The following is a 27,585-nucleotide window of genomic DNA, read 5'->3' as shown; positions in this document are numbered from 1 at the left end:
AAAATTGGTAGGTGGCCTCCCCTTTACCTCTCTTCCAGGATTTACCTCCCTTGCTCTTGGACATTGAGGTAGGACCTGGACATCTGCATCAGGTACCAGCTGAGAAGCTGAATGCTTGGGTGCCTGGGGGAAAGTGGAGATTAGGTATTTGGGTGTCCAGTGTGGGGTGTTGGCAGGGGTGTGATCCAAATGGCTCTGGAACTTGATGCTGTTACAGAAAACACCCAGCTGCCAATAGAACCAGAATCTTTTCACTGAGATCCACAAGGGCCGTGAGAAAGACTGTCATTGGCCAGGCTCCCAGGCCACCCGAACAGGGGGAGAGGATGGGGTGCAAACCCCGCCCAAGCCCCAGGGGGATGGAGTTGGCACCGATAACTTCTGGTCAGCCCCAGGACGGCAGGCTAGGCATTTCAAAGGGTGCGGGAGCGAAGAGGTCTTCCCCAGCCGCGCTATGCTCCTCGGTGGTCAGCGCCTCCAGGGAACCTGGGTCAGATAGAGTCTGGGTGGGAAGCAGACGTGGAACCGCAGTTACGGTGGAAGTGGAGGAAGATACCAGAGAGCTTAAACCGGGAGGAGAGGCTCGGTGTCTTGGGGTCGAGCCCATTTTAACCCTGTAGTTCCAGCGCTCCGCCCCGCCTGGCGCCCCGCGAGTCCTGAGCCGGGCGTCCTCTTGGAGCGGGCGCAGTGGCCCCCTGGCGCGGAGCTCCTAGTCCAGGGCCGCTTGCTCCATCAGCAGTGTCAAGGAAGGTCTCCAGGGGGAGGACAGGGATCTGCGGCCATGGCCGAGTCCGCGGAGCTGGAGGGGGCCCTCCCAGGTCCCCAGGGGCCGTCTGAGGCCCCAGTGCCTCTGGCAGAGAAACCTGGCGAGCCGGGGGCCGCGGGCCGGAGGGCGGAGCGGCAGGAGTCCAGCGAGAGCGCCGCGGAGGCGCCGAGGGGCGAGGGGGCGGGCGCAGCAACGACGGTCGCGGTGAACCAGGCAGAAGGCACCGATCCGGACGCAGGGCGCGCGAGCGAGCCGGAGCCTGGCGCGGACAGTGGCCCGGGGGCCGAGACGCAAGGCGCGAGGGCAGCGCAGGGCGAGGCGGAGACCGAGGAGGGCGCCCCGGGGTGCGCCGAGGTCCCCCAGGGAGAGGAGGCGAGCGGCGCAGAGCAGGTGGAGGAGGCGAGCTCCGGCTGCGGCACGCAGGGCGAGGCCTCGAGGGAGATTCAGGGGGATCCCGGGGAGACCGAGGTCCCCGGGGCGAAGGAGAAAGCGGAGCAAGGGCCAGAGGAACCCGGAGGCGGCACGCCGGGGGCGCAGGGGGCCAGCATGGAAGCCTCGGGGCAAGTGGGAGGGGCGCTCGGGGCCGAGGGTGAATCCCGGGACGGAGGGGATCTCAGATCCCCGCCCCAGGTCGAGCCCACCGAGGCCGCGGCGGCGGAGATTGGGGGATGCGGCCCCGGGGAGCTTGCAGAGGAGCCTGGGGGTGCAGCGGCGGGCGCCGCCGCCGACGAGGCGGGGGCGTCGGGGACAGAGGAGTCAGAGGAAGTGGCCCCCGGGGACTCAAGGGCGGAAGCTGTCGAGGACGGGGACCAGGGTGAACCCCAAGAGGAGATGGAGGAGGCCGAGGAGGAGAGGCGAGAGCGCGGCCCGGAGGTGCCAGGCGAGCCGGTCGCAGCCGGGGTCGAGGAGGAGCCCCCAGACAGCAGCAGCGCGCGGGCAGACGCGGCCGCTCCAACCCGGGCGGCGGAGCCCGAGGCCGAGCTCAGCAACCACCTGGCGGAGGAGGGCAGCGTCGAGGGCCGGGAGGAGACAGAGCGGGTGAATGGCGGAGGAGAGGATGGTGAGACGTCAGAAGAGGGGGCCCCGAGGCAGGAGCACGACATCACCCTCTTCGTGAAGGTAAGTTGAATCTAAGCGGTTCAGCTGTCCGGATTGTCGCTTCTGTTCACGGGAGGGAGGGGGACGGCCTGGGGGTCATGGAGAGTTTCAGGAGCGTTTTGGGGAGACAGGATGGTTTGGAAACAAGAAGTTGGGTAGGGGTAGTAGGGGGTAGTGGGGGTGCGGGTCCAGCATCCCACTGTCTTTTGTTCTGAAAATCCTAACTGGTCCTTCTAGTCTGGAGATTATTGAAGAATCAATTTAAAAAAAAAAGTGATACGCCCTATTAATGTTCAAAGCAATTCATGCCAAAGGATTTCACTTGAAGTGAAAAAAAAAAAATGTGAACAGGTTGTAATGTGAGAAGTCTCCCCGGGACTCAACTTTCAGAGGCCCAGAGCTGGCCAGTGTTTTCAGCTCCCAAAAAGTATCCCTCCTTGGTATTTGGAAGGAAAGTGGAAATTTATTTAAATATTATAATATTTGTTGAGCATTTTAACATTAATTTTGGAAGAATACGAGATGCTCATGACTTGAACATCATCTGCTTTTAAGTCATATTTCAACCCTGCTACAAATGGGAAGAAAGCAATGATTTTATTCAAGAATTTTTAAGACACCACTGAGGAAGTTTTGTGTTTAAAGAGGCCTTTCTACAAGGCATCAAAGGTAAAGGACAAGGTCCAGCGGTAGCTCACACAAACGGGGATCTTTGTTTAAAAAAAAAAAAAACACAAACCCTTTCTGAGGACCTTTGGCCAGACCAGGAAAGCAGCAGATAATAAGGTCAAGAATGTGCATTGCGTGTTGAATCGTAATCCTTTCAAAATACTTTCAGGCTTATAGAAGCCAGTTAGGACCTAAAGCTCCTTGATGGGAATGTAAGCAAATTCTAATAAGCAAAAAGAGAAATATTTCCAAAGTGATTAACTTCAGAATTTCAAGAATTGTTTGGGGGGGCAAAGGGGTTAGGGAAGAGAGGGCATGCGTTTCTTCACTGGTTCAGGAAGGTGCTGTTCTGAGCATTTCTGAAGACCCTGGAGCATTTCAAGGTTAGGTGTTGGGATATAATCTAAGGGCACAGCCCCTAGGAAGGACCCTGGTTGCTGGACGTCTGCAGGGATGGGAAAGGGAACTGGGAGGGGAGGAGGAGGGGGGAGCTGAACACAGTGCTGCTGTGTGTAGATATGCCCTTGATCTAACCAATTCCCCCTTACTCCATCTCATGGCCACCTGCTTCCAGCATATCTTTGCAGTTTCTTTTTATAATTTTGGAATACGTAACATCACATCTTCCTCGTCTTCCTGCTTCCATTTCTCAGCTCTCCAGTCTAGGCCTTTGGTGATAGCCAGTAAGCTGGGAAATGAGATCTGATCACTTTATTTCTGAAAGTAAAATTCTCCAGTTGTTTCTTGTAGACTTTAAGATGAGGCCACGCTCCTTAGCCAGGCCACAGGCCACTCACGATGGCATTCTGGCCTCTGCGGTATTGCCTGGGTTTCCCCCCCACCGCCCGACTTTCTCACCCATGGTACCATCATGCCAGCCTATTGAACTAGATATCATTCCTTGAAAGATCCACATTCTTGCCTGCCTGGAAATTGCACAGGTGCTGTACCCTCTTTCTGAATCAGGTTTCTTCCCCCCTCACCCTACTCCTTGCCTCCTGCCTGGTTGTCTGCTGTGTGTCTAGATTCAGCACGGGCATTGTCTCCTCTGTGGAGCCGTTGGCAGCCCTAGTCTGGGTTGGGTGTCCCTCTGTTGAAGGTCCCTTCACATGATGCATGTTTTACCTCTTCCCTTGACTGTGTGAGATCCGTTTTCTATCCTCCTTGTAGAGCACAGGCTTGGAACATGATGAAGGTTTGACTGGGTGACCGCCTGCACAAGGTAGTATATACTGTGGATATTAGAGCCAGTGGGATCAAATTCTGGCTCTGCTGCTTTCTTGCAGGGTGACCTTAGGCAAGCTACGTAACCTTTCTGTGCCTTTGTTGCTTATGGATAAAACGGGGATAATCGTAGTACCTACCCCACAAGGTTGTTATGGGAATTCAAGAATTTGATTATGTAAATCACTTAGAAAAACACCTGGCTTGAAATAAGCATTGTATAATTGTGCATTCGTGTTCTATCTGCTCAGCTCCCACAAATGTCCATTGGATTTTGCACAGAAACAATCCCCTTGCCCATTCCATCCTGCCTCTTTTTATTTTTTTTAAGCTTTTATTTACTTATTTATTGGGGGGGTGGGGAGAGAGAGAGAGAGAGAGAGAGGGAGAGAGCAAGCACAAGTAGGGGGAGGGGCAGAGGCAGAGGGAGAAGCAGGATACTCGCTGAGCAGGGAACCCAAAGCAGGACTGAGGCTTAACTGCCTGAGCCACCCAGGCGCCCCCCCCCCCCTTTTTAAGGGGAAATCTCTCTAGGTACCTAATTACTTCATTCTCTGAGGATAGGAATATTATGAAAAGTAAAAATAAGTTTTGTTTTGTTTTTTCTTAGTTCCTGCTCAGGAGTAGTTTGTGTGGGCAGAGGCAAGGGGCTTGTCATGGACAGCTTTCCAGAATGTTTTGTTCTGACATGATCATCCTGGTTCTCAGTTGCCTGCTCCCACCCCATCTTTTTTTTTTTTTTTTTTTGTTTCCTTTAAGAAAACAGAGCTCCAAACAGGGAGATTGGTCTTTAAGCAACTACTACTTGATATAACATCTGAGGGTTAGTTAAGATGTGCCTTGTAGGATTGCTAAGGCACTTCACTTTCTCTTTATCCTACAAATCATTACCCTTAAAAACAAAAAAGACCCGAATGCAGAAATCAAGCAAAACCCTTTAGACACTTCTACCTTTTGAGTTTGTAATACTTGATTTAAAATCCTTAAATTAGTCTAAAATAGGATTTCTTTGCCAGATTTAGCTTTCTTGAGGTTCCTTCTTTGGGCTCCACTGAGTTTAGACTGCACTGCATAGTAGACGTCTAACCTCCTGGGTTTTGTAAACATGTCAAACTTTTCTGTGCCATCACTGGAATGCAGAATTCACAGATTTGTTCTTTAAGGAGAAGTACCACAAACATTCCAAACATTCCCCTCACATTCATCTGACAGCCTAGTAAACATGGTTGTAATTAATTAGCCCATATTTTATTTGTCAATTTTTAACTTTTACATTTCCCCATATTTTTAAAAATAAATGTATCAGCTGCAAATATACCACAAAGTGATGACTGATGACCCAGTAACAGGTGCACAACAAATCTGCTTCTGCTTTTAGCCACCAGGTAGTTTATATACTCCATCTTTGTGGAAATTGTCATCTTACTAATTTGACATTTTGTTTTATTCTGTAAGCATGCGAGAATGTATTCTTGAAAAAGATCCAAGAACATATGGAACAGAACAAGGAAAACTTCCCTGAATTATTGTATGGTAAATTAATTGCTGATCATGGTAATTCTTACTTTTGTTTTTTTACAAAGAAGTATTAATTATTTGTCATCAAATTATAGGGTAACCCTGCAGCATATTTAGTAAGAAAGATTCCTTTCTTCTTTACTCATAATAACATAACAATAACAAATGACAAACAAAATACTGACAACAAAGGATAAGGTAGGGACTTCACCAGCTGTGGGGTGTCTCACTTACAAATTTGGTGTTTCTAATCCAATAGTACCTAGCGATTGTGTATACTTTAAGGTAAGGTCTAGGGGTGGGGCTGTCTAAGATGGATTTCCTGGCAAATTTCACATGACCTAAAAAACCTCAGTGTGACCAATGAACAATCCTGGGCCAGAGTCTAAGAGTTTCTTAAACCAGGTTTTGGACACCATATATTTAACATGTAGCTACGGTGGAGCTTGGAAACTTGCATTTGCCATCACATTTGGGTCTCTCAGTAGGTGGAATTGGAGATGGAACAAAGTCCAACTCAAGAAAGACTTGACCTCTGAATAGGCATAGTCACTGAGAACTGCCCCCCAACACAAATGAGTACATAAATGGAGCCAGCTGAGCCATGCCACACCATGTGGCCACGGCAAATTGGGAAGGATAGGTGTGTGTCCGGGAACAGCAGTGAGAGACTCCTGGTAGACCAGTTAGCTGTAGCAATCCACGCATCTTTCTCCAGGAGAGAACATGTTGAGACTGTTCTGTGGGGGCTCAGTGCCCGAGGAGCTTGAAAGGGAGTTGCTATTTTCATAACTCTGTGTGGACTATGACCATGTGCTCTGAAGGGAAATGAGCAAAGATGCATTTCTATGACTTTACCTCTCCCCCCAAAATAATATTTTTTGTTATTTGTTTCCTGAGTGTCTTACACAACTTGCTTTCAAACACATTTTTCAAATTTAAATTCAATTATCCAACTTATAGTACATCAGTATTTTCAGATGTAGTGTTCAATAATTCATCAGTTGAGTATAATACCTAGTGCTCATCACATCTTGTGCCCTCCTTAATGCCCATCACCCAGTTACCCCATCTCCCTACCCACCTCCCCTCCAGCAACCCTCAGTTTGTTTCCTAGAGTTAAGAGGCTCTCATGGTTTGTCTCCCTCTCTGATGACTTCCCATTCAGTTTTCCCTCCCTTCCCCTATGATCCTCTGCATGGTTTCTTATATTCCACATGTAAGGACCAGATGATAATTGTCTTTCTCTGATTGACTGATTTCACTCAGCATAATAGCCTCCAGTTCTATCCAGGTCGATGTAAGTGAGAAGTATTCATCTTTTCTTATGGCTGAGCTTACAAACTCATTTATGAAATCAGTAGAGTTAGTTTGGGTGGTAACTGGAGGAAACACTGGGGGGAAACACATGCTCACTGGGCGTCATGGTCCCTCTCCCCATGCTGAGTGAGATCCATGTCACAATAGCTTCTTCACATCATGTCCTTCTTACCTGGCATGGCGGTGGGCTTGTTCTAAGCTCTCAGTCAGTGCTTTTGGTAATGATAGTTAAATAGCTGGATGGATGCATAGTCCAAGGTGACTCAGCTAGTGAGAAGCTGGACACAAAACTGTTTCCCTCCAACCCAGTCCAGCGTCCCTTCTGAAAGAGCCAGAGTCATTCTCCTCCATGAAGACATCTTGGCAACAGGGCTGCAAGATGCTGGACTTCCCTCAGGGCTGTGGGAGTTTGTGGCTCTGCTTTGCTGGGTACACATATGCTACAGCTCTTGCCCCTCACTGGTGCTGACGGGCCCTGTGCTCTGGACTCTTTAGATGTCTTTTTTGGTGAGTGATCATGCTGCACTCCCAGCCTGAGGTCCTCCTCCTCACAGTGGGTCTCCTTTATAGCTTTGATTTCTCAAGGTCAGCTGCTCTCCAGGAGTCCTCTCAGATATCCTACCTCCCTGAGTATCTAGAGATCTGTAAGATACCTTCAGAAACAACACACTGAATCCTTAGAGCAGGTAAATTTACCCTTTAGTTTCATATACATAGAAAAACAAAATCGAGACTTTGACAGAATGTATCAAGGACAAAGCTCTGAGCCATGGTTTAGGTTCAAGTGGGTCACAGAATTGTAGATTACTCTGTTAACTTAGCCCATGTGGATTTATCACCTCCTACGTGTTGACTCTGTGCTAGAGTTTGTGTACCCAATGTCAAGCAGGACAGACAGGGTCTGTGCCTTCATATTTTAAAAATATTTATTTATTTATTTGACAGAGATCACAAGTAGGCAGAGAGGCAGGCAGAGAGAGAGAGGAGGAAGCGGGCTCCCCACAGAGCAGAGAGCCTGATGTGGGGCTTGATCCCAGGATGCTGGGATCATGACCTGAGCCTAAGGCAGAGGCTTTAACCCACTGAGCCACTCAGGCGCCCCTAGACAACTTCTAAAGACCTCAATGTGTCTTTTGGCAACCCATTCTCCTCCCCACAGGGAGACAGTGTCCAATTCCATTTTCAGCTAGAGTCTGCAAAGCCTAAAATATTTATCGTCGGGCCCTTTAAGACAAGATTTGCTGACCCATAGCTTAAATTTCCCATGATTCATGACCTGGGACTAGATACACTGCCTCTGGCACAAAATTGGAGTTTTATTTAGCGAGGAAGAAGGGTAATGACTATTGAGTAAAAAATCAGCAGTGTCTATAACAGTGAAAAATATTTAAGACACTACACATCTTATACATATTGTTAGAAATGTTATTTTTCTGTGAGGTCCCTAATCTTGATTTAAGTGAGATTGAAATAAAACAGAGATTATAAATATAAAAACATACAATGCAATGCAACATAATGAAAGGAAAAGGAAGTCTTTTTCTATCCCTGAGGTCCAGCCTTTCAGTTTTTCTTCCTGGAGACAGCCACTGAATATCTTTCCAGAGATATTCTGTGCGTATGCAAGCTTATATGTAAATATTCTCACTGTATTAGTTATCTAACATTGTGTAATAAGTTACTCTAAGACTTAGCAATCTAAAACAACAAATACCTGTTATTCACAGTTTCTCTGTGTCAGGAATTTGGGATCAGTTTAGTTGGGTAGTTCTGGCTCATGAGTTTGCAGTGGAGATGTTGGCAGGGCTGTGGTCTCATCTGAAAGATTAGTTGGGGTGGTGGGGTGGCTGACTCACATGTCTGTTGGCAATAAGTTCAGTTCCTCACCACTTGGGGCTCTCTTCCTGGGCTGCTTTGATGTGCTCACAACATGGTGTCTGGCTTTCCCCAGAGCATGGGTCCAAGAGAGAAGAAACCACAACTGTCATTCTGGTCTTATTTTATTCATTAAGTCCAATACTTAAGGAGATCAAAATTAAACTCCACGTTTTAAAGGGAAAGTCAAATGATTTGTGGATGTATTTTAAAAAAATACCACACCCACCTTTTTTTTTCATAAAAAGTAGTACACTGGATGTACATTGGGTTACATCTTGCTTTCTTTACTTAGTAAAGAAATAGTATATATTAGAAATCATTCTGTGTTAATACCTATAGTTCTATCAAATTCTTGTCAAAAATTTCATAGTTTTCTAGTAATGGGTATACCCTATAGTCAGTTTCCCACAGTTGGATGTTTGGGTGGTTTCCACTTTTGTATCTTAAACCACGCTGTAGTGAATATCCCTCCACAGATGTATAATCACGTATAGTAGCTTAGTTCTTAGAAATGACATTAATACAGGAAAGGATGTGCCTGTTTAAGATTTTGATAATCTTTACCAAATTTCCTCTTCAGAGGTTTCACCACATAATGTCCTCCTGACACAATATGGAGGCCATGTTGATTTCCCCAACCTTCCCTACTCAGAGTTTTCTCAAACTTTTTGAAGCTGAGAGGTGAAAAATGATACCCATTGTCATTTAATTCACATCTCTTTCAGTGTACTTTTATAGCTCTAACAACTATTGATACCATTTTTCCATGAGCAGCTTGCATATGTCCTTTGCCCATTTTTCAAATCTACTTTTGGCCTTATTCTTCCTGATTTTTATATTAAGGAAATTAGACCATTGTCTGTCATGTGGGTTGGATATATTTTATGGGACTGTTTTGACTGTTTGTACTGGAGTAATTCATCCTTTTAGTCTTAGTAACTTCTTGGAATTGATGCATGGGAAAACCAAGCAAAGGCTGTGACAAATCTCTTCAAATCTTCAACTTCATTTACTAGAATCTTTAAATGTTCTGTTTTATCTTCCATTTATCACTTCTTGAGTCCTGAGGGATCAGATATTTCAAATCTTGTCTTCCTCCTTTTCTTTTTAATTAGCAGGTTACATTTTATCTAGCGCATGCCCTCGGAAAACTACATTCTTTCTTACATGGTAAGAATTCCTATTCAAAACAAGGTTTAAAATATACAGATCACAGGATCATTTCATGCCACACTGCTCCATCTGAACGGGTAAGATATATCACTTTGATTTTGGCATGCCATCTACTGGGATGGACTTGAATCCCACAAATAAAAACCATAGTGAAAAGTAATCAAATGTGGTGCAGTGATATCAAAATATGGTTTCTGAGGTTGTCTCCTAGCCAGATGTTCTATTTATGCTCCCATCTGTTGAAAGAATTGACCAAAATTTATAGAGAATGATGACAAATCCTAGTTGTAGACATCCAGTGAATTGTGGAAGACTACCCAGAGCTTATGTTTAATTAGTGGGAGGGGGAACTGAAATACTCAAATACCAAAGATCATTCGGAGAGATACTTTGGAAGCATCTCAGAGCCCATAGCTCTATGGGCAACAGTTGATATATACTTATTCAGTCTGCAAGGGTAAGTCTAATTTGATATGTGTGTGTATGAAATCATCAGATTAGAAATAGTCTCTAAGTCCAGATTTTTACTGGGTTTATGGACTCTAGCCCCAACTCACTGTGTCTTCTCCCTTTGGGCTTGGTTGGCCACATGAAGGTTGAGGCTCTTGCTGGGGGGAGAATTAAAAGCTGCTTTTCTATCTTCCGAACTCCTGAGTGGTATTTTGGACCCAAGTGGCTATTTAAAGCAAATATTTATGGAGTGCCTGCCAAGTATCAGACATCGTGCCTTGGGCTGGGGTACAACAGCGACAAACAATGATGAACACAATCCTCACTTTTCTAGAGCTTTTGGCCTACAGAGTGATCCAGAAGGAAGTGGCTAGAGTGCAGTTTGAGGAAGGGGAGCACGGTGGGGAGGGGTTTGCTGGAATAGGTGGGAGGTGTAGGATGGCAGGCTGCACAACGAGCCTGAAAGGTGGGGAGGGGATCTAATCTGTAGATCTCTGACAGCGTGGGCTCCGCCCTTCTGCTGCAGTCCCTTCCCTTTGGAAGATTGTGCTGTGCACGGTGGATGGGAAAGTGAATGAGCAATGTACAAGCATGTCTACTGCATCAGGTGAAAAGAATTGGGTGGTCAGTTTTAATGATGTATTTTGCAGAATGTAAATTTTATAATCTCATAAATTCTTTCCATCTAAATTAGCAATGCCTCATGCATCATCACATTGCATTCACCGACCTTGGCTTGAATCTGAACACAGTAACTGAACAGCTGTTAAAGGTCCAAGCATGTTGCACATTGTTTTTGGCTTTCTGTTTCTATGGTGGAGCTGTAGTAAGGAATACAGTAGAAGAAAAAAATTGGGGGAGGGAGACACAGGTCACTCAGTGGTGTTCAGCTGGTGGATGGGCCCATCTGAGGGGTTCAAGGCAGCTTCATGCACCTTTCTAGGGTCTCAGCAGCGTGGCTGGAAGGCTGGGCTCAGCTGGGCCCTCAGTAAGAGGGAGGACCTACACAGAGCCCCTCCAGCTGGTGGCCTCATGAAGGCCAGTGAACAAGGCAGAAGCTGCATAGCCTTTTATAGTGAAAACCACACAGCTCCAATGTTTGTGTCTAGATCCAGCTCTTTATTAACTTGAACTGGTTTAAGAACATTTTAGCAGTGCCTCAAAGCCATGGAGTTATGTCATTTATACCCAGGGATGGGCAGAATGGCGTCTCTGCAGCATTTTCTACAGCTAATGTCAATATGTGAAGAGCAATGGAGCAATATTGTTTTATTGCTGCTGTTTAGGACAGTCAAAATATCGTGCTTAAAGTGGCAGTTAACAAAAAGTAAGTGCCCCTCATTTCTGATGTGTTAATGCCTCCGAGTTTTCTTCGGATTCTCTTTCTTCGGGTTCTCTGCAGAGTTAAATGACACAAAGAAGCCATTGAGTTGTTACCCAGAACTTTATCCAGGCTGACCATGTACGGGGACAGAGTCAAAGGCATTCCCCCCTGGAGCTCAAACAAAGGCAACCAAGGTGGGGTGGGGATTAAGTCGGCCCAAGAGTTGCCAAACTCACTGCCTCCCTGACCCAAAGGCACCCCCCAAAAGTGTTAATTTCCCTCATTTAGGAAGAAAGCCCCCTGTCCCTGGGTCTCCAAACCAATAATGCTTTTGTTCTGTGCGGACTTCAAAGCCCGTGAGGCCTGCGATGTGCGGAGCGTGTCAGACGTGCTGTGGCTGTGATCTGAAGGGCCTCATCAGAACCCTTAAAATGACTGCCTGCCCTGAGTCCTCTTCCCCCACCCACTGTGGCCAGGGCTGGGGCTGGGGCACGCAGGGGTCTCTTCCTACTGGACCGCAGCATCCTAAGCCCCCAACAAGGTTAGAAAAACACAAAGATAAAGCCTTGGGCAGAATGGGTCTGGGCTTTCTCCTCCCACAGGGGCTGGCCATCCCTCCATGAGAGAGTCCTGCAGGCCAGAAGGCAGAATCATCCAGCTTTGTGAATGGGGACCCAAGTCTATTGTGTCTCTGGGACCACTCAGGATCCCCACACTTGGAAACAAAAAGGGTCACTGGGGTGAGTCTCTACTTAATTGGCATGGAGTTTCTTCTTCATAAGAATAAATGGCTGCTTTGTAGAGAGGACAGAGAAATGACTCTAGAAAGGGTACATGGAGTGGCCCAGATGTCAGTTTGAGGCCCTCCTTGCCCATGTGTTGTAATTACAGTAATTATACAGTATTGACATTTGCTGTAGGAAATGCCGCAGAGACGCCGTTCTGCCCATCCTGGACATAAAAGATGTAATTCCACGGCTTTGAGGCATTGCTAAAATGTTCTTAAACCAGCTCAAGTTAGGAAAGAGCTGGATCTAGACACAAGTGATTGGAGCATTTCCTCACACCCGGAAATCCCATGATGGTGGGGTGGGTTAAAGGTGGCTGCAAGTTCTTTGCCCCTCCTCCCATTGAGAAATGGGGTCTCTGAGTCTCTCTCCTCTCTCCAAATCTGGCCAGACCCCTGTGACTGCCTGGTGACCAGTAGAATATGGTTCACTATAAAAGGCTATGCAGCTTCTCCCTTGTTCACTTACCCTCTTGAGGCCACCAGCTGGAGGGGCTCCATGTTGGTGCTCTCTTTGACCATCCCAGCTGAGCCCAGCTGAGCCCAGCCCTCTGGCCATGCTGCCAAGACCCTAGACAAGTGCATGAAACTACCTTGAACCCCTCAGATGGGCCCATCCACCAGCTGAACACCACTGAGTGACCTTTGTCAATGCCACGTGGAACAGAAGGATCACCTAGTTGAAGACCTTGTCCTGATTCCTGACTGATGAAATCACGAGACATAAAAAAGCAGCACTCCCTGCTACATTTGGGGTCATTTGTTACTTAGCAGTAGGTAACTGGGAGGTATGGCTTATGTCTTTTCTCAGCTGGTGAAATCTAGGTGGGTCGAAAGACAGGCCATGGTGAGACGCATGGAGGGCTTTGACGCCAGTCGAGGAGTAGGCAGGGCAAAGAATTAAGGCTCCTTGCGGCTGGTTCATCTGTTTGCTGCATGGATGTTTTTCCCTCTGCGGTCACTGTAGGGACTGGAATATTCTTAGCCATTCAAGAACGCAAACCACCAGGGTATATAAAAACAGGCCGCATTATTAAGCAGGCTTTCCAGAACAAGATGTTCCTTTGTTGTAATAATTCCTTGTGAGAATTTTACAAGGAAAGAAGCTTTCATGTCTGTGTAAAAGGTTCAGTTGGTATCAGGCCATATTATTAAATAAGGATTAAAAATAACCCTGGAGTTTTTAAAGCATAATTCATATATGAGGATAAGTAGTAAGTTCCATTTTGTTCGTCCATGTACTTCTTATGACTTAATTCCACCTACTGTGACGATGAATACTAACACAACTAAGCCTCTGGCTGGAATTTAAAGCTAAGAGCAGTTCGATTCAGTGATTAAGCTGGGTTGGGGGCGGGGCGGGGGGCGGTGCGTCAACCACCTAATCCATCTAATAATACACTGATTGTCATGACAGTTGAAAAGAATAAATACTATACATAACTTGGGAATGTATTCAGGATGAAGGGGCTTTTTGAAACGTTCAGATTATGTTTCAAAGTTTCAAGATCTAAAATATATTTCTTAGGATCTAAGTATAATGATGACTTAAAATGTTCTTAAGTTCTAAGTGTATGGAAGAGTGAGAAGCACTTTTCAATATATATATATTTTCAAGATATATATAAATATACATTTATTTTTATAATAAATATTTACTTTTTATTTATTATTATATATAATATGATATAATATTTAATATTATATTTATTTTATATAATTATATAATAAATATATTCATTTTATATTACATTTATATATAATAAATACATAATTATTATATAAATAATTAAATACATATTTATTTATTTTTTGCAGCCTGGAGTGAACGACTTCTTAAACACAATATATTAATAAAGTGCAGACAATGGGCCCATCTCCCCACTTCTCTGGGGACGGACAGCCTAAACCATTGGTTGGTTGGGCAAAGTCAATCTTGAAAGCGTTATCAATAGTGCAGTCTTGTATTTATTTGAGAAAAAAGAAACATTCAGGAGTGCCTGGCTGGCTCAGTCGTTAAGAGTCTGCCTTTGGCTCAGGTCATGATCCCAAGGTCCTGGGGTTGAGCTCCGCATCTGGCTCCCTGCTTGGTGGAGAGCCCGCTTCTCTCTCTCCCTCTCCCTCTGCTTGTGCTCCCTCTCTTGCTGTCTCTCTGTCAAATAAATATTTAAAAAAATATTAAAATATTAAAATAAATATTAAATAATTAAATATTAAAAAATATTAAAAAAAATACACACACACTCAATTTTTCTTCTCTAAGCTAGGCCTTGCTGCACTTATGATACATTTTTCCTCGATGGACTTTTAAGAAGCAGGACACATAATCTTCGTGTCATGGGATTTGCTAGTATAACAATAAACTACCAACAAACATCTGAAAACGAGGGGCTTAACGGCCTTTCTCTTCAGCCCTCAGAGTTGTGGGGAGAGAGAGGCTCCATTCCTTTGGCTCCGCTTCTGCAAGGAGCCTTACTTCTGTCCTAGGGTTTGTGGATCGCCGCGGTCCTCGCTGATCACCTTGCTGCCGCTAGATGGCAGAAGAGGGAAGGCACAAGCCAAGACGACGGGCCAGAGGGGTAGTTTCCCGTCCAGTTAGCAGTTCCCTCAGCCTTGGGAAAAGTTAAAGACCAGAAACCTTGCAGATGGTCTCTACTGCACAGTAGTCATGGCCATTATACAGCTGGAATCCTTGCAGTCATTGGCCTCTTGCCTGCAGGCAGCTGATACAGCCCTTCCTATTGACCTTGGCAGTTACCTTGGCCCGGTAATCTGCGGTGATAGCAGGAGTCCAGCAGGGCAGGGTCTGGCTTTCTGCTCTGCTCCCCGTGGGCCCTCTTCCCTCCCATTTGCAGGTGGCCTGCTCCCCCCGCCCCCGCCCCACGTTGCATGGCTCCGTTCTCACCAAGAGGTGGGGGAAGGACCAGTGCAGATTCTCCTTTGCTGTCACACACTCTGCAGGAAGACGGGAGATGGTGATGCTGAGCTCAGAAAAGCTTGCGTGGAACGTTCCAGCAGCAAAATCATCAGGCCCCAGCAAAGGGCTCGTCTTGTGAATGAGATGCAGTAAGACTGGTTTCCCTCAATTGAAGGGAGGCTGGAAAATAGAAATTCTGGCATTGGAACAGGGATATCAGATTCTGAGGGCTGCAGGGTCAGAACCTCCCCCAACGAAAGCAAGCAGCGTGCCTACTTCCCTTGCACCTTACAGATAAGGCGAAATGAGGCGAGAGCTTAGTGTGTGAGGGACTTGGGGCTCTCTATCACATTTCTATTGGTTTTCGCTCATGTTTGTCTCTGTCCCCCGCTGAAGAGGTTTATATATCTTTTAGAACACTATATCTTTCACAGGATACTCCTTCCCCAATTATACAGTGGGTTGGGCATTTCTGTTAAAGTTGTTCCATTAGTTCCTGGCAAAGAAAATAATCTTCTGTTGTATCATTGTTTCTGTGGGAAAATCAGTCAATATATCAATTCAACTCACATCATCTTTCCCAGGAATGAGGTTTCCTTTTTAAGAATGTCCTTCCCTCTAAAAGGTATCAGTGACTCCTATTTCAGTAACAGATTTTTTTAAAGCGTGTAGTCCAGATTTTCAGAACTATCAGCCTGTGGTATACCCTATTCTGATGAATCAGGTTGATTAGCTATTCAAGGTTTGCTGAGTATCAAGTTGTGACTTTCTGCACCGATAGCATCTGAATAAAAATGGAAAGAGTTAAAAATCCCCTGAAATTACTCAACTTATTCCTCAAGAATAATGTGTGAAGTGAGTTTAGAGCTCTGGATTTCCCCCACACTACCCTTCGTAGGTGGAATTCCAGAATGTTCTCCCCACAATGGGTATCCAAAACTAGGTCGGAAGTAGGAGTCAAGCAAGCAGTACTTCAGAAGCTGATCCTACCCTGGTTGGGTCTCTCTTCTCTCCCCATTGCCACTGTCCACTAGACATTGAGGATGTGTTGACAAATTAAAGACTCTGAATGCTTCTGTTCAGCACTGTGGTGGGTGCTAACCGTCAATGCTGTAAACATTGAGGGTGCAGAAGCCCCTTTTGATCACTACATTTGTATCTTCTGGGTAAATACCCAGTAGTGCAATTGCTGGGTCATAGGGTAGCTCTATTCTCAACTGTTTGAGGAACCTCCATACTGTTTTCCAGAGTGGCTGCACCAGCTTGCATTCCCACCGGCAGTGCAAGAGGGGTTCCCTTTTCTCTGCCTTCTTGACAACATCTGTTGTTTTCTGAGTTGTTAATTTTAGCCATTCTGACAAGTGTGAGGTGGTATCTCATTGTGGTTTTGATTTGTATTTTCCTGATGCCAAGTGAGGTTGAGCATTTTTTTCATGTGTCTGTTGGCCATTTGTCGGTCTTTGACAAAATGTTTATGTCTTCTGCCCATTTCTTGATTAGATTATTTGTTCTTTGGGTGCTGAGTTTGTTCTTTATAGATTTTGGATACTAGCCTTTTTATCTGATAAGACATTTGGAAATATCTTCTCCCATTCTGTAGGTTGTCTTTTGGTTTTGTTGACTTTTTCATTTGCTGTGCAAAAGCTTTTTATCCTGAAGTCCCATAGCTCATTTTTGCCCTTGTTTCGCTTGCCTTTGGAGACATGTCTAGCAAGAAGTTGCTGTGGCCAAGGTCACGGAGGTTGCTGCCTGTGTTCTCCTCTAGGATTTGGATGGATTCCTGTCTTACATTTAGGTCATTCATCCATTTTGAGTCTATTTTTGTGTATGGTGTAAGGAAATGGTCCAGTTTCCTTCTTCTGCCTGTGACTGTCCAGTTTTCCTTGGGGCACTTTTATAAAGTTGCCTTGTGAGGGCAGGGGTGGGACAGCTCCAGGTGGTTCAGAGCAAGAGCAAAGTGTATACTCTGTTGTCTGTCCCTTGCCTGAGGGACCATTTTCCTGCACTCCCATCTCTAAAGTACTTGTCCTCCTTGTTTCTTCTGCATGGGAGAGGGGAGAGCCGAGAGAATGGTCTCCATTGCTGGATCCTCCACCTCCACTTTGGTTTCCCGCCCATCTAGTGGTCACGGTCAGACCCACTCTTGGGGAGAAGTTGTCAGTACTCAACATGCAACCCAACACTGGAGTGCTGTAGGAAGGTGGCTCTCTGCAGAGAAGCCCAAGTTAATTGGTGTTAGCAGAGATTTCGCTGAAGAGGAATGGTTTTCCTTTGGGGATTGGGAGGTGGGTGCAAAATAAAACCAGAGAGCACTTCCAAAGCACAGGGCTTGCATGGCATCGTCCATTCTGAGTATTATTTTTTAGGATCATTTTCTGCCAATCCTCATTTCAGGGCGATTTTCTTCTATGGAAGAAAATCTTGCTCTTGCAAGCTTCTCATTTGGTGCACTGAGGGGTCTGAAGTTCTTCCTTTTTATGAGAACTGTCGGGGGAGGGGATTGATGTCGGTGTCCCTCAGAGTTGCTCAGCACCACTCCAGGGGCACTAAACCCCCGGCATAGATGGGAGTATAGCTGTCCATGGCCCTTTCTGGGGGTTGTGGCTACTGGAGTTTTTTCTTTTGGCTTCACTTCCCTGGGTTTGGCAAAACCTTTCAGACTGGTCTATTTGTGGGCTGTGACGTTTCTCTAGTGCTTTCTGATTTTTGATTCACCTTCAGTGCAGCGTAAAATGATGTTTCCTGGTCTTCCTCTGTGCTCCAAACAGATGCCTGCATTCCCTTGGAGCAGCCACCCGATTCTGGCTCTGCAGTCATGGGGAAAGCTTCTGCTTCCTTCTTCCTACAGAAGACTGTCCCCTTCTTTCCTATAAATGGATCAGAGGAGCTTGTCCCGGATTCCGGGAGGGGAGCATCTGGACCCTCGCATGCTCCCAAAGGACAGACCTGGGGGCTGGAGCAGGGCAAGGGGCTTCTCTGATCCTGCTCAAGCTTACAGTGCGTGGGGTGGAACATGCCTGGATGTCTGGGTGCCCAGGATCGACCTCTGACTGATGGGTGGCATCCCCCCGAATCACAGCCAGATCATCTTCTCATTCTGTAGTCTTCCTGAAGGGGCAAGCACTTGTCTTTCCCTGTGTAATTCATGAGCTAGAGGCACACTAGTGTGCAGCATCTGCAAGTTATTCTCTGCAAATAGGAGGATTTTGTTGCCTCCCTTTCTGAATTCCAGTTTCCCAAGCCTTACTTTGGCTTTCAACATAAAACCAAAATATACCAATTCTTTTTTTTTTTTTAAGATTTTATTTATTTATTTGAGAAAGGGAGAGGGATTGAGAGAACATGAGCCGGGAGAGAGGGGAGAAGGAGAAGCAGAATCCTTGCTGACCAGCGAGCCCAACTCGAGGCTCAATCCCAAGACTCCGGGATCATGACTTGAGCCAAAGGCAGACGCTTAACAGACTGAGCCACCCAGGCGTCCTGAAATACAGCAATTCTTAAGGAATTGGACTTGCCTAGTTTGGATTTAGGACAATACATGAACATCTTTAGAAAAGCCCAGCCTCTCCTCTTGCGTCTGCTTGTCTGTCTCCATGGGACAGATGAAGTGACTCATCACCCTGACATTGGATTTCTGCAGCCATAGTATGGTTTGCAACAAATTAGGGACATTGGTTTCCTGCCCGCTGACCATAACTGCCCCTTTTAAAAACAGGAGGCTTGGAAGGGTTTGCTCCTTGACGGGTTTGTGGACAACTCTGTGAAGCTGATCTCTGGGGTCACTCTCTTTTTTGAGCTAAAGAGTCAGGGTGAGGGAATCCTGAAATAGTAGAGGCCCCTCCTTCTCTTTTCCCAGGGGTGAGGGTGGGGAAGGAGTTACAGTATTTGCCAAAAAAAGCATGTGGCACAGAAAAGACTTCCTTATAATAAAGCCAGGGCGTCAGCCTTGGCCTTGGCCAGTCCGTTTGGAGTTTCTCCTTGTCTGGAGAGCAGCTGATCCCCTTGGCCTGAGGCCACCTGCCTTCCCTGTTGCATGGGTCAGGCCGGGGCATAGAATATAGTCCTAGGGACGAATAAAGCCTCCAGATAATTCTGTAATGTCTGAGTCCCCAAATCTCCCTGTTTAAATCGTGAACAACTGCAGATCGGTACTGCGTGTCTCTCTTCCCTGACAGAGAACTTCCAAGTTCGGCACATTTATTTTCCATAATCTAGGAACCCCTGAGCTTGTAAGGAACTCATCAGAGCCTGCAAGGAAAGGCAAAATAAAATCTAATCGTTACAACTGGAGTCCTTACCTTCTCAAGCATAGTTCTGCTAGCATATTGTCATTTTACTAAATGATGCATATATATATATTTTTTTTTTTCTGACTCTGATTTTCTTACTTTTGAAGCTTAAACCAACCCTCGCTAATTTATACCTGATAGAATTTTGTGTCCTCCTGGTTGGTTCTGTCTCCTTTCACCGATGCAAAATGATAGGCTGGTTAGAGTCCAAAGGTGGTGCGGCCTGAGATTTCTGTTTAGTAATGCAGGCTTTTACCTTCAGTGGGAAAACAGGGCAAGTTGGGGAAAATTAGCAAGTTGAAGGTGCTCAGGTTTCTTATTAACCAGGGAGATACAGGACAAAGTTTACTACATTTGCATTTAAATAAAAAATACCATCTCCTTACACCATTGATCTGGCCTGGGGTCCCATAGTGTGTTGTGCAATCACCTTTCTCCTCCGCAAGAAGTTGTGTTTTGTGCTGGGAGCTGTTCCTTTGTTTGCTATTGTCGAAGTGCAAAAGTCTTTCAGGGTAATCCATTATTCCATTAGGCAAGACAACTGCAGGAGACACGGATGAGCTAATGCCTAGAAATGGCTCTGTTCTATTTGTCCTACCTGGTACCTGTGGTTGCTGTTTTTCAGTATACCAGATTTTTTTTCTTTTAATTATGTAAGTATCATTGAGGCCCAATGTTTTATTAGTTTCAGGTGCACAACATAGTGATTGGACAAATCTATACATTATGCAGCGCTCACCATGCTAAATGGAGTCCCCACCTGTCCTCATACCTTATTATAATATTATTGACTATATTCCTTACACTGAGCTTTTCATCTCTGTGACTTATTTATTTCATAACTGGAAACTTGTACTGCTTAATCCCTTCACCTATTTCTCCACTACTTCTCTGTACTTAAAAGTGAGTTTTGTTTGTTCATTTTTTTTTTTAGATGAAACTATGTGGTATTTGCCTTTCTGTGTCTGACTTATTTTACTTAGCATCCTACCCTCTAGTTCCATCCACGTTGTCACAAATGACAAGATTTCATTCTTTTTTTTTTTTTAGATTTTATTTGTTTATTTGACAGAGATCACAAGTAGGCAGAGAGGCAGAGAGAGAGAGAGAGAGAGGGGAAAGCAGGCTCCCCGCAGAGCAGAGAGCCCAATGAGGGGCTCTATCCCAGGACCCTGAGACCATGACCTGAACTGAAGGCAGAGGCTTTAACCCACTGAGCCACCCAGGTGCCCCCAAGATTTCATTCTTTTATGGCCAAGTAATATCCCATGATAGTATACCAAATGATTTAATTTGAAATTTTGAATATCCTACTACAGCTATGGCTGTAGTAATTAATATGGCTTCTCAAAAGTGCCTTGAACCTTTTGGAAGGAGACTGGACAAGCATAGCTTTACAAACTGACATTTTAATAAACGAGACAAGAGTATTGATCTGGTTTTGCCACTTGAGCAAACACCCGTAGGAAGGTGCAGAAAGGGTCATCCAAGGGGATGTTGTGTACGAGGAGATGGACAGTGTCCATTTGTGGGAAGGTTGGCAGTTACTGGGGCCAGTGTCCTCCTGGGAAAGAGAAGAATAACTGCGACCACTTACCTTAACAGACCGTGACTTTTTTTCTAGATGATTCTCTGAGTTGTAGGCCTTTATGGACGGCTGGTATGGGCATCTTTAGCCAGCTGGACTCTTACAGATCTCACGACTCATACTGTCCCGGTGAACTTTGCCTTCCACCTGAAAAGGTAACCACAAAGCTTCTGGTTTCTGCCAAATATTAAAAGGAAAGCATCTTAAATCCACATTCATCCTAAAACTGTCTTTCAAGAATATCCTTAAGATATTTCTGATTCCCTGGCTAGTTCAGTCTGAACAAAAAGTTCTACAGAATTCCTAGTCCTCTTCCGTGTCCTGATCAATAGAACTTTCCTACGTTGGTCATTGAAACCAACCTAAGAGTCTTTGAGGCACTAAACTTTCTTCTTTGTATATAGGTGGTTCTAGGCCTTTGACTTCCTTAAAACTTACAAACATTACAAAAAAAAAATAAAGAGAAAGCAAGTAGCTCTTTTGTTTTTCAGGAAGCTACAGGTTTCTAATGACTTTTGCAAAAGAGCTACAGAATTCTGAGCAAAATGAGAAACCTGCATCTGGACCCTTCTAGAGATAATTAGATTTTTTCTTTCATGTTCTCTTCTGCCCAGCAAATGGAGTGATCCTGCCTTCCCACGCACTGTACTTCCTCCCTCCTCTCTCCATTGTACTTCAGTGAAAACTGAGAAATAATTTGCAAGTCATAAACTGCTGTTTTCCTAACATGAACAAAGTACGCACAGCTGATCTCAAATCAAGATGCCTTTTAAAAGCCACATTGTTCAGGTCCCAGTTGTGTCTGGGATCTGGTTGTGGCAGTGCCTAGGATAGAGAGACAAGGCCCTCTTTGGTGGTTTTAACATGGGGTCTAAAAAGGAGCCCAAAGGTAGGGTGACCAGTGCATTGTCGTTTATCCAGGACTTTACTGGTTTTAAAACCGAAAATCTAGGTAGCAGGAAACCCCTGAGTCCCTGGCAAATCAGGAAGGTAAAGCCTCCTACAGGGGCTAAAAAGGAACTTGTTACATTCTCCCCCAGAACCTAGTTAGGGCTGAAGTGGTAAAAGGAAGGTGGGAAGTTGGAATGTGCATCTCAGGACCACTAGGGGGCGCCATCAGCCTCTTGATGTCGTTCCACGTTTGATGCTCCAAGGGCCTTTTGAAAAGGCAGGGTCTAAAAACTACAGTAAGGATCCAAGATTATAAGGGGCACAATGTCCTTGGGTGGGCTCCTTATCCTCTAGATGTGATGATCTGTGACTGTGACCAGTTAGATTTTTGGCTGTATGAATCCTCAAATTGGGTTTTACCAGATAAAAAATTAGGCAAAGACAATAGCCAGGTGAGTCCCAGTGGAAAGAAAGCTACCTTTGGGGCTGGTCATCACAGGCTGTGACCCCAAAGGTGACATGGAGGAACAAGCAAGTGTCCCCACCATTCAGGTCAAAGTGCTCACAAGTCCATATAGAGTTGCTGTGGTCCTGGCTTGGGTGGACGTGGACCTTCTTCAGATGGTAGCCTTACTTGCCCTCCTTGGAGCCCGTGGCCATCACGCAAATCCCTGGCAAATGAGAGGGGTGGCTCCATGCAGGAAGTTTCTAGGACTAGGCTGAGTGCCACTTGCTTCAGGATTTGTCCCTCGCCATGACTGGTTGATCCGATGAGCTGTCTTAAGAAGAGGTTTAGCATTCTCCTAGGGAACCACTAACTGTATTCATTCCTACTGATGTAACCAATTACCCCAAAACTTGGTGGTATAAAACAACTCAAATTTATTATCTCAGAAGCTTGACCTGAGTCTTCCTGGGCCAAAACTAAGGTATGAGCAGGCAGGGCTCTGTCTCTTTCTGGAGACTCTGGGGATAATCCAGATTTCTGCCTTTCCCTGCTGCTGGAGACCATTTGCATCCTTGGCTTATGGCCCCTTTCCTCCATCTTCGAAGCCAGCAGTGTTCATCTCTCTGGTCATTATTCCCTCCTTATAAATATTTGCAGACCAGTCACATACCATATCTTTCAAGGATCCATGTGATCAGATTAGGCCCACCTGGTAATCCAGGATCACCTGTCTATCTGGAACCCACAGCCTTGATCACACTGCAGAGCTCTTTCCACCACAGAAGGTAACATAACACGTGGGCATCCTGAAGAGCCATTATTCTGCTTTATGTGCACCAGTAAGTCATCTTCAAGCTTGGGTTTCACCCTCTGCTCGTCACCCCAGGCCACGGCCAGAGTGAGTTTTGTCAAGAGTAGACCTACTTGGAAAGTTGGTTGGTGGGTACTTTCCTGCTTTTGAGGTTGTCCTCCTGGTCTTTAACCAATGCCTTCTCAGACTCTCCAGGGAGAAGAGCAAGTCTGAACATCCTTGGGCTGCAGCAGGAAATAGTCTTGCTTGGAGCTTAGGGCTCTCTGTGGGTTTTTTAGTGAAGCCTGTTCATGGCCAAGATCAGGCATTTTTTTTTTTTTTTTAAATTAACATATAATATATTATTTGTTTCAGGGGTACAGATCTGTGATTCATCAATCTTACAAAATTCACAATGCTCACCATAGCACATACCTTCCCGAATGTCCATCACCCAGCCAACCCATCCCTTACACCCACTCCCCTCCAGCAACCCTCAGTTTGTTTCTTGAGGTTAAGAGTCTCTTATAGTTTGTCTTCCTCTCTGGTTTCATCTTGTTTCATTTTTCCCTCCCTTCTCCTATGATCCTCTGTCTTGTTTCTCAAATTCCTCATATCAGGGAGATCATATGAAAATTGTCTTTCTCTGATTGACTTATTTCGCTTAGCTTAATACCCTCTAGTTCCATCCATGTCATTGTAAACAGGCATTTGGTTTTATCTGCCTTAAGAAAATTCCAGATCCAAACTCCCTTGGCCACATGGCATGGGACAGGCTACATGGTCTGTGTTGGAGTCAATCCTAGTGGATCGACAAGAACTTTCAAGGGGCCCTTTGACTTTGCCTGCCCTGCTGGAATATGAGGTGGGACTGTCTGCTAAGGGTCATGGCTTTGCAGGACTCCCTAGTTTCTGTCAGCAGATGCCAGCTCTGGATAGGGGTAGGGGGGGTTTGGTGTTAATTGGGCAGAAGGACTGTTTGTGTTGTAGTTGTGGGGATGGGGGCACAATGTCAAACTCGTTGTCACCTCGAGTTATAGCAAAAGTTTCTTAGAGAACAGAATATGTGGCACATGGCCAGAGGCCCCCCAGCCCACTTGGCTGCCAAAGATGTTCCCAGGATTTTCAAATGTCTTCTCCCCACTGCCCCCATCCCTGCCCCACAGGACATGCATTTTAGGTAGCCTTCACCCAGATCCATTTTCTGTCCCAACCACTGTTTGTCCTTTGCACCTGGTTCTAATATGCACTTTTTAATTATTATGGATTCCCCAAGCCACCTCCAATCCTTACTGAAAAGAGATGGGCTAAAACCAAGAGGTAGACCTTTACTCCGAGGAAGAACCTTGCTGGAGTTCTATGTAAACATAGGCTGGTGTCCAGAGTAGGTTGAAGAGGATCAACTTTGGCCAACTTCTGGGTTCAAACCCTACTGGGTGACCTTGGGCAAGTTACTCTACCTCTTTGTGTCTTAGTTTTCTCACCTGTAAATGGTGCTAGTAATAGCGCCTGCATCTAATAGGGTTGCTGTCAGGATTGAGTTGATAGAAGTGAAGTGTTTAGAACAGTGGGTGGTAGAGTATATAAATGCTATGTCTTAGTTGTCTTCCTTTTCACTGTTTTACAACATAGCTCTTCCATTTGCAATGGCACTGGCAAAAAAACTGGGATCTGTCATCCTCTTAAGGACTCAGGTGAATTATTTCTAGAAGATTTACCTAATTACTTGTCTTCTTGTTGGATTGGCAGGTGGGAGATAAAATAAGGTAGCACTTCCCAATCAGTACTCATCTATCAACTCCAAATTCCTGTGAGGCAAACTTTCTCCCCAGTGGTTTCTGATGCCAGGGATGCTTGCAAGGTTTTCTTACTTCACTGGGATGGAGGTTCTTGCTGTTCCTTTTAATCCCAGGGGTAATAGGGAGGATCCAAGAGAAATTGTGTTCTTTGCTGAGAGTGATATAGGGATTCCCAAATGAGGAGATTCTGGTTTCTGGCCCATTTCTGTGGTCCCCTGGGGTCTAGAGGGTCCATTACACCCAGAGCTGGGCGATTCTGGGGTAGGTTTGCCACCGGGACCCCACCACTGATTTTTAACTGCTTCTCTTTCTCAAAGGCTTCCCTAACAACTCAGAGGGGGAAAGGCTGTTCTTTTATTAGCTGGCTGTGCATAACCTGGGGAGATTGCAAGGCTAGTCGTAATTCCCACCTCCTTCCCAGACCCCTGAGACCTTACCCTCTGTTTATCTGTCTGCTCTCCCAGGGAGCTGATAGGGTTGAGCATTCAAGGTATCAGCTACCTAATCTGATCAGTGCATTATACTAATCTATGCTGATGTTCTGGTTAGAGAGGAGCAAAGCCCTGTTTCTAGGTAATCTAGGAGGACATTTACATGTTTTTCCTCCCCTAAAAAGTAAGGCTCTCATCTGGGCAGACACCATGGTGACCAGCTGTTCCAGTTTTCCCAGGGCCTGGGGGAGGAGGATGCAGAATTTCTAGCTTTAAAATCAGGACAGTCCTGGGGAAACCAGAATGAATTTGTTCCCCAGAGATGGTCATTTTGGGTGGGTGAGGAAAGGACCCTCAGGACAGGCAGGCTGGGGAGATGCTTGAGGACAGATGAGGCTGACCACGAGGCTGGGTGTGGTAGATGGTCTCCTTGGGGAGAAAGTGGGGTTTTGCGACTTTAAAGGAACTGTAGGTGATGAAGAATTGCTAGAACTCTGCAAGACAGTGGCCATTTGCTCCACGCTATGAGGATTTTTAAAAAAATTTTATTTATTTAATTGAGAGAGAGCGAGAGAGAGCGAGAGAGAACACTAATGTGGTGAGGGGCAGAGGGAAAAGCAGATTCCCTGCTGAGCAGGGAGCCTGACGTGGGGCTCAATCCTGGGACTCCGGGATCATGACCTGAGCCAAAGGTAGCCACCTAACTGACTGAGCCATCCAGGCCCCCCTCACCATGCAAGTTTTTGTAAAGTGACTTCCATAGGTGCAGCTTAGTGCTGTGGACACTGTCAGGGGAGTTAGGTAGGAGATGAACATATTACAGACACTAGAAGGGAGCAGTCAACCACCTGTCCTGCTCAGAAGGTTGACACAGTCCACTATGAAGGAATGCAACCAACAGGAAACAATTAATAAACAATTTGGTGCTAAGCCAGACAGAGCCATCTGTATTGCGAGCAGAATTCAGTAAAGGGCAAAAGCAATTCCCAGCAGAGAGTCACAGAAAGGGATCTAGAATGGGATCGAACACCTACAGGTTGGGAGACAACAGTTAGATGGTTTTGAGGTGAACAAATGGTCTTGTAGGAGGGTGACATGGGACAATTAAGGTCACAGCAGTTGGCCGGAGAGAACAGCATTTGAGGAGAGTGAATGGGTTAACTGGCCTATGTTACAGAGTGGAAAGCTTCATCCTTGGAAACAAAACAGCCAGTTATGTCACTAGGAAAATGGGTATATTCGGGAACAGCAGAGGGATTGAAATTTGGGATGTGCAAGCTATGGCAAATGAGTAGAAAAGACCAGAGCAGAAAGGAGAGGAACATTACATTAGAGAGAAAAAGGAGGGACTTGCGAGGGGCTGCTTTGAATGAAAGTCTGTTGGAGAAGAGTGAGAGTTTGAGTAGGTTGATGGTTTTTCATTGGCTGAGTTGTGGCAGTTTCTCATTGGCTGGGCTGTTGCCCGATGAAGAGAAAATCTTCCTTCCTCCTGTTGGGGTAGCAAAGTTGGCTTCTTTCTGTCGGAAGATGCAGGGGATGCTTCTTTCTGTTGGGTCTGCAATGGAGTTGGTTGGGCAGGAGAACGCTAAATAAGGTTTCCCTCATTCAGTTTCACAAAAGGAGAGGAAAGAAGGAGGAAAGGTGCAACAGATGATTAAATGTTTCTGGGTGTCAGAGATTGTCCTCCATAACATCTAATGGATTCTCACCCAGTGGGGTGGGGTGCATACTGTTACCTTATGTTGTAAATGAGGACATCAGGGTTCTGAAGGTGAGGTACTTTGCCTTGGTCACACTGCAGGGAGAGCAATGTCATTTTAATTTGCTTTCGAACAACATTCCAGCTGAATGATCTAAGATCTAAGGAAAATGGTATCTTATCTGGGTGGTCCAAGATATAGAAAAGATCAGAGGGGTTAGCAATCCTAGGCCGGGAGACCCAGCAGGAGGCTGTTGCAGGAATTTGGGTGGGAGGCTGAGACCTTTGCTGTGCTGGGGACAGACTGATGTTCAGGTAAAAGGGGAAGAAAGACTCTGGCTTCTGTCTTGAGGACCTAGAAAGAAGCTGGAACCATTAACTGGATCCCATTTGGGAGAATAAGAGAAATCTTTATTCACCCAATCCTGTCTGTGTCTTTGGGCAAGTTACTTAGCCTCCCTGAGCCTCAGTTTTCTCCATCCGTACAATGGGAATAGTTCTAAGGCATCCTACAAGATTTTGAGAG

At 45.7% G+C, this 27,585-nt stretch overlaps 1 protein-coding gene across 1 annotated transcript in view; it reads left to right on the top strand.

Moving 5' to 3' along the window:
* The first annotated feature begins 414 nt into the window (after positions 1–414).
* CLIC6 (chloride intracellular channel 6) overlaps positions 415–27,585 on the top strand; it is a 43,901-nt gene continuing 16,730 nt past the window's right edge. Inside the window, exon 1 of the mRNA XM_047720389.1 lies at positions 415–1,885. Within this exon, the coding sequence (XP_047576345.1) occupies positions 782–1,885 (1,104 nt within the window). The 5' untranslated portion in view covers positions 415–781. The remainder of the gene's footprint in view (positions 1,886–27,585) is intronic.

This window comes from Lutra lutra, chromosome 1 (genome assembly GCF_902655055.1).
Source record: "Lutra lutra chromosome 1, mLutLut1.2, whole genome shotgun sequence".
Lineage (NCBI taxonomy): Eukaryota > Metazoa > Chordata > Mammalia > Carnivora > Mustelidae > Lutra > Lutra lutra.
The sequence above is the reverse complement of the archived record's forward strand: the minus strand, read 5'-3'. Positions and strand labels throughout refer to the sequence as shown.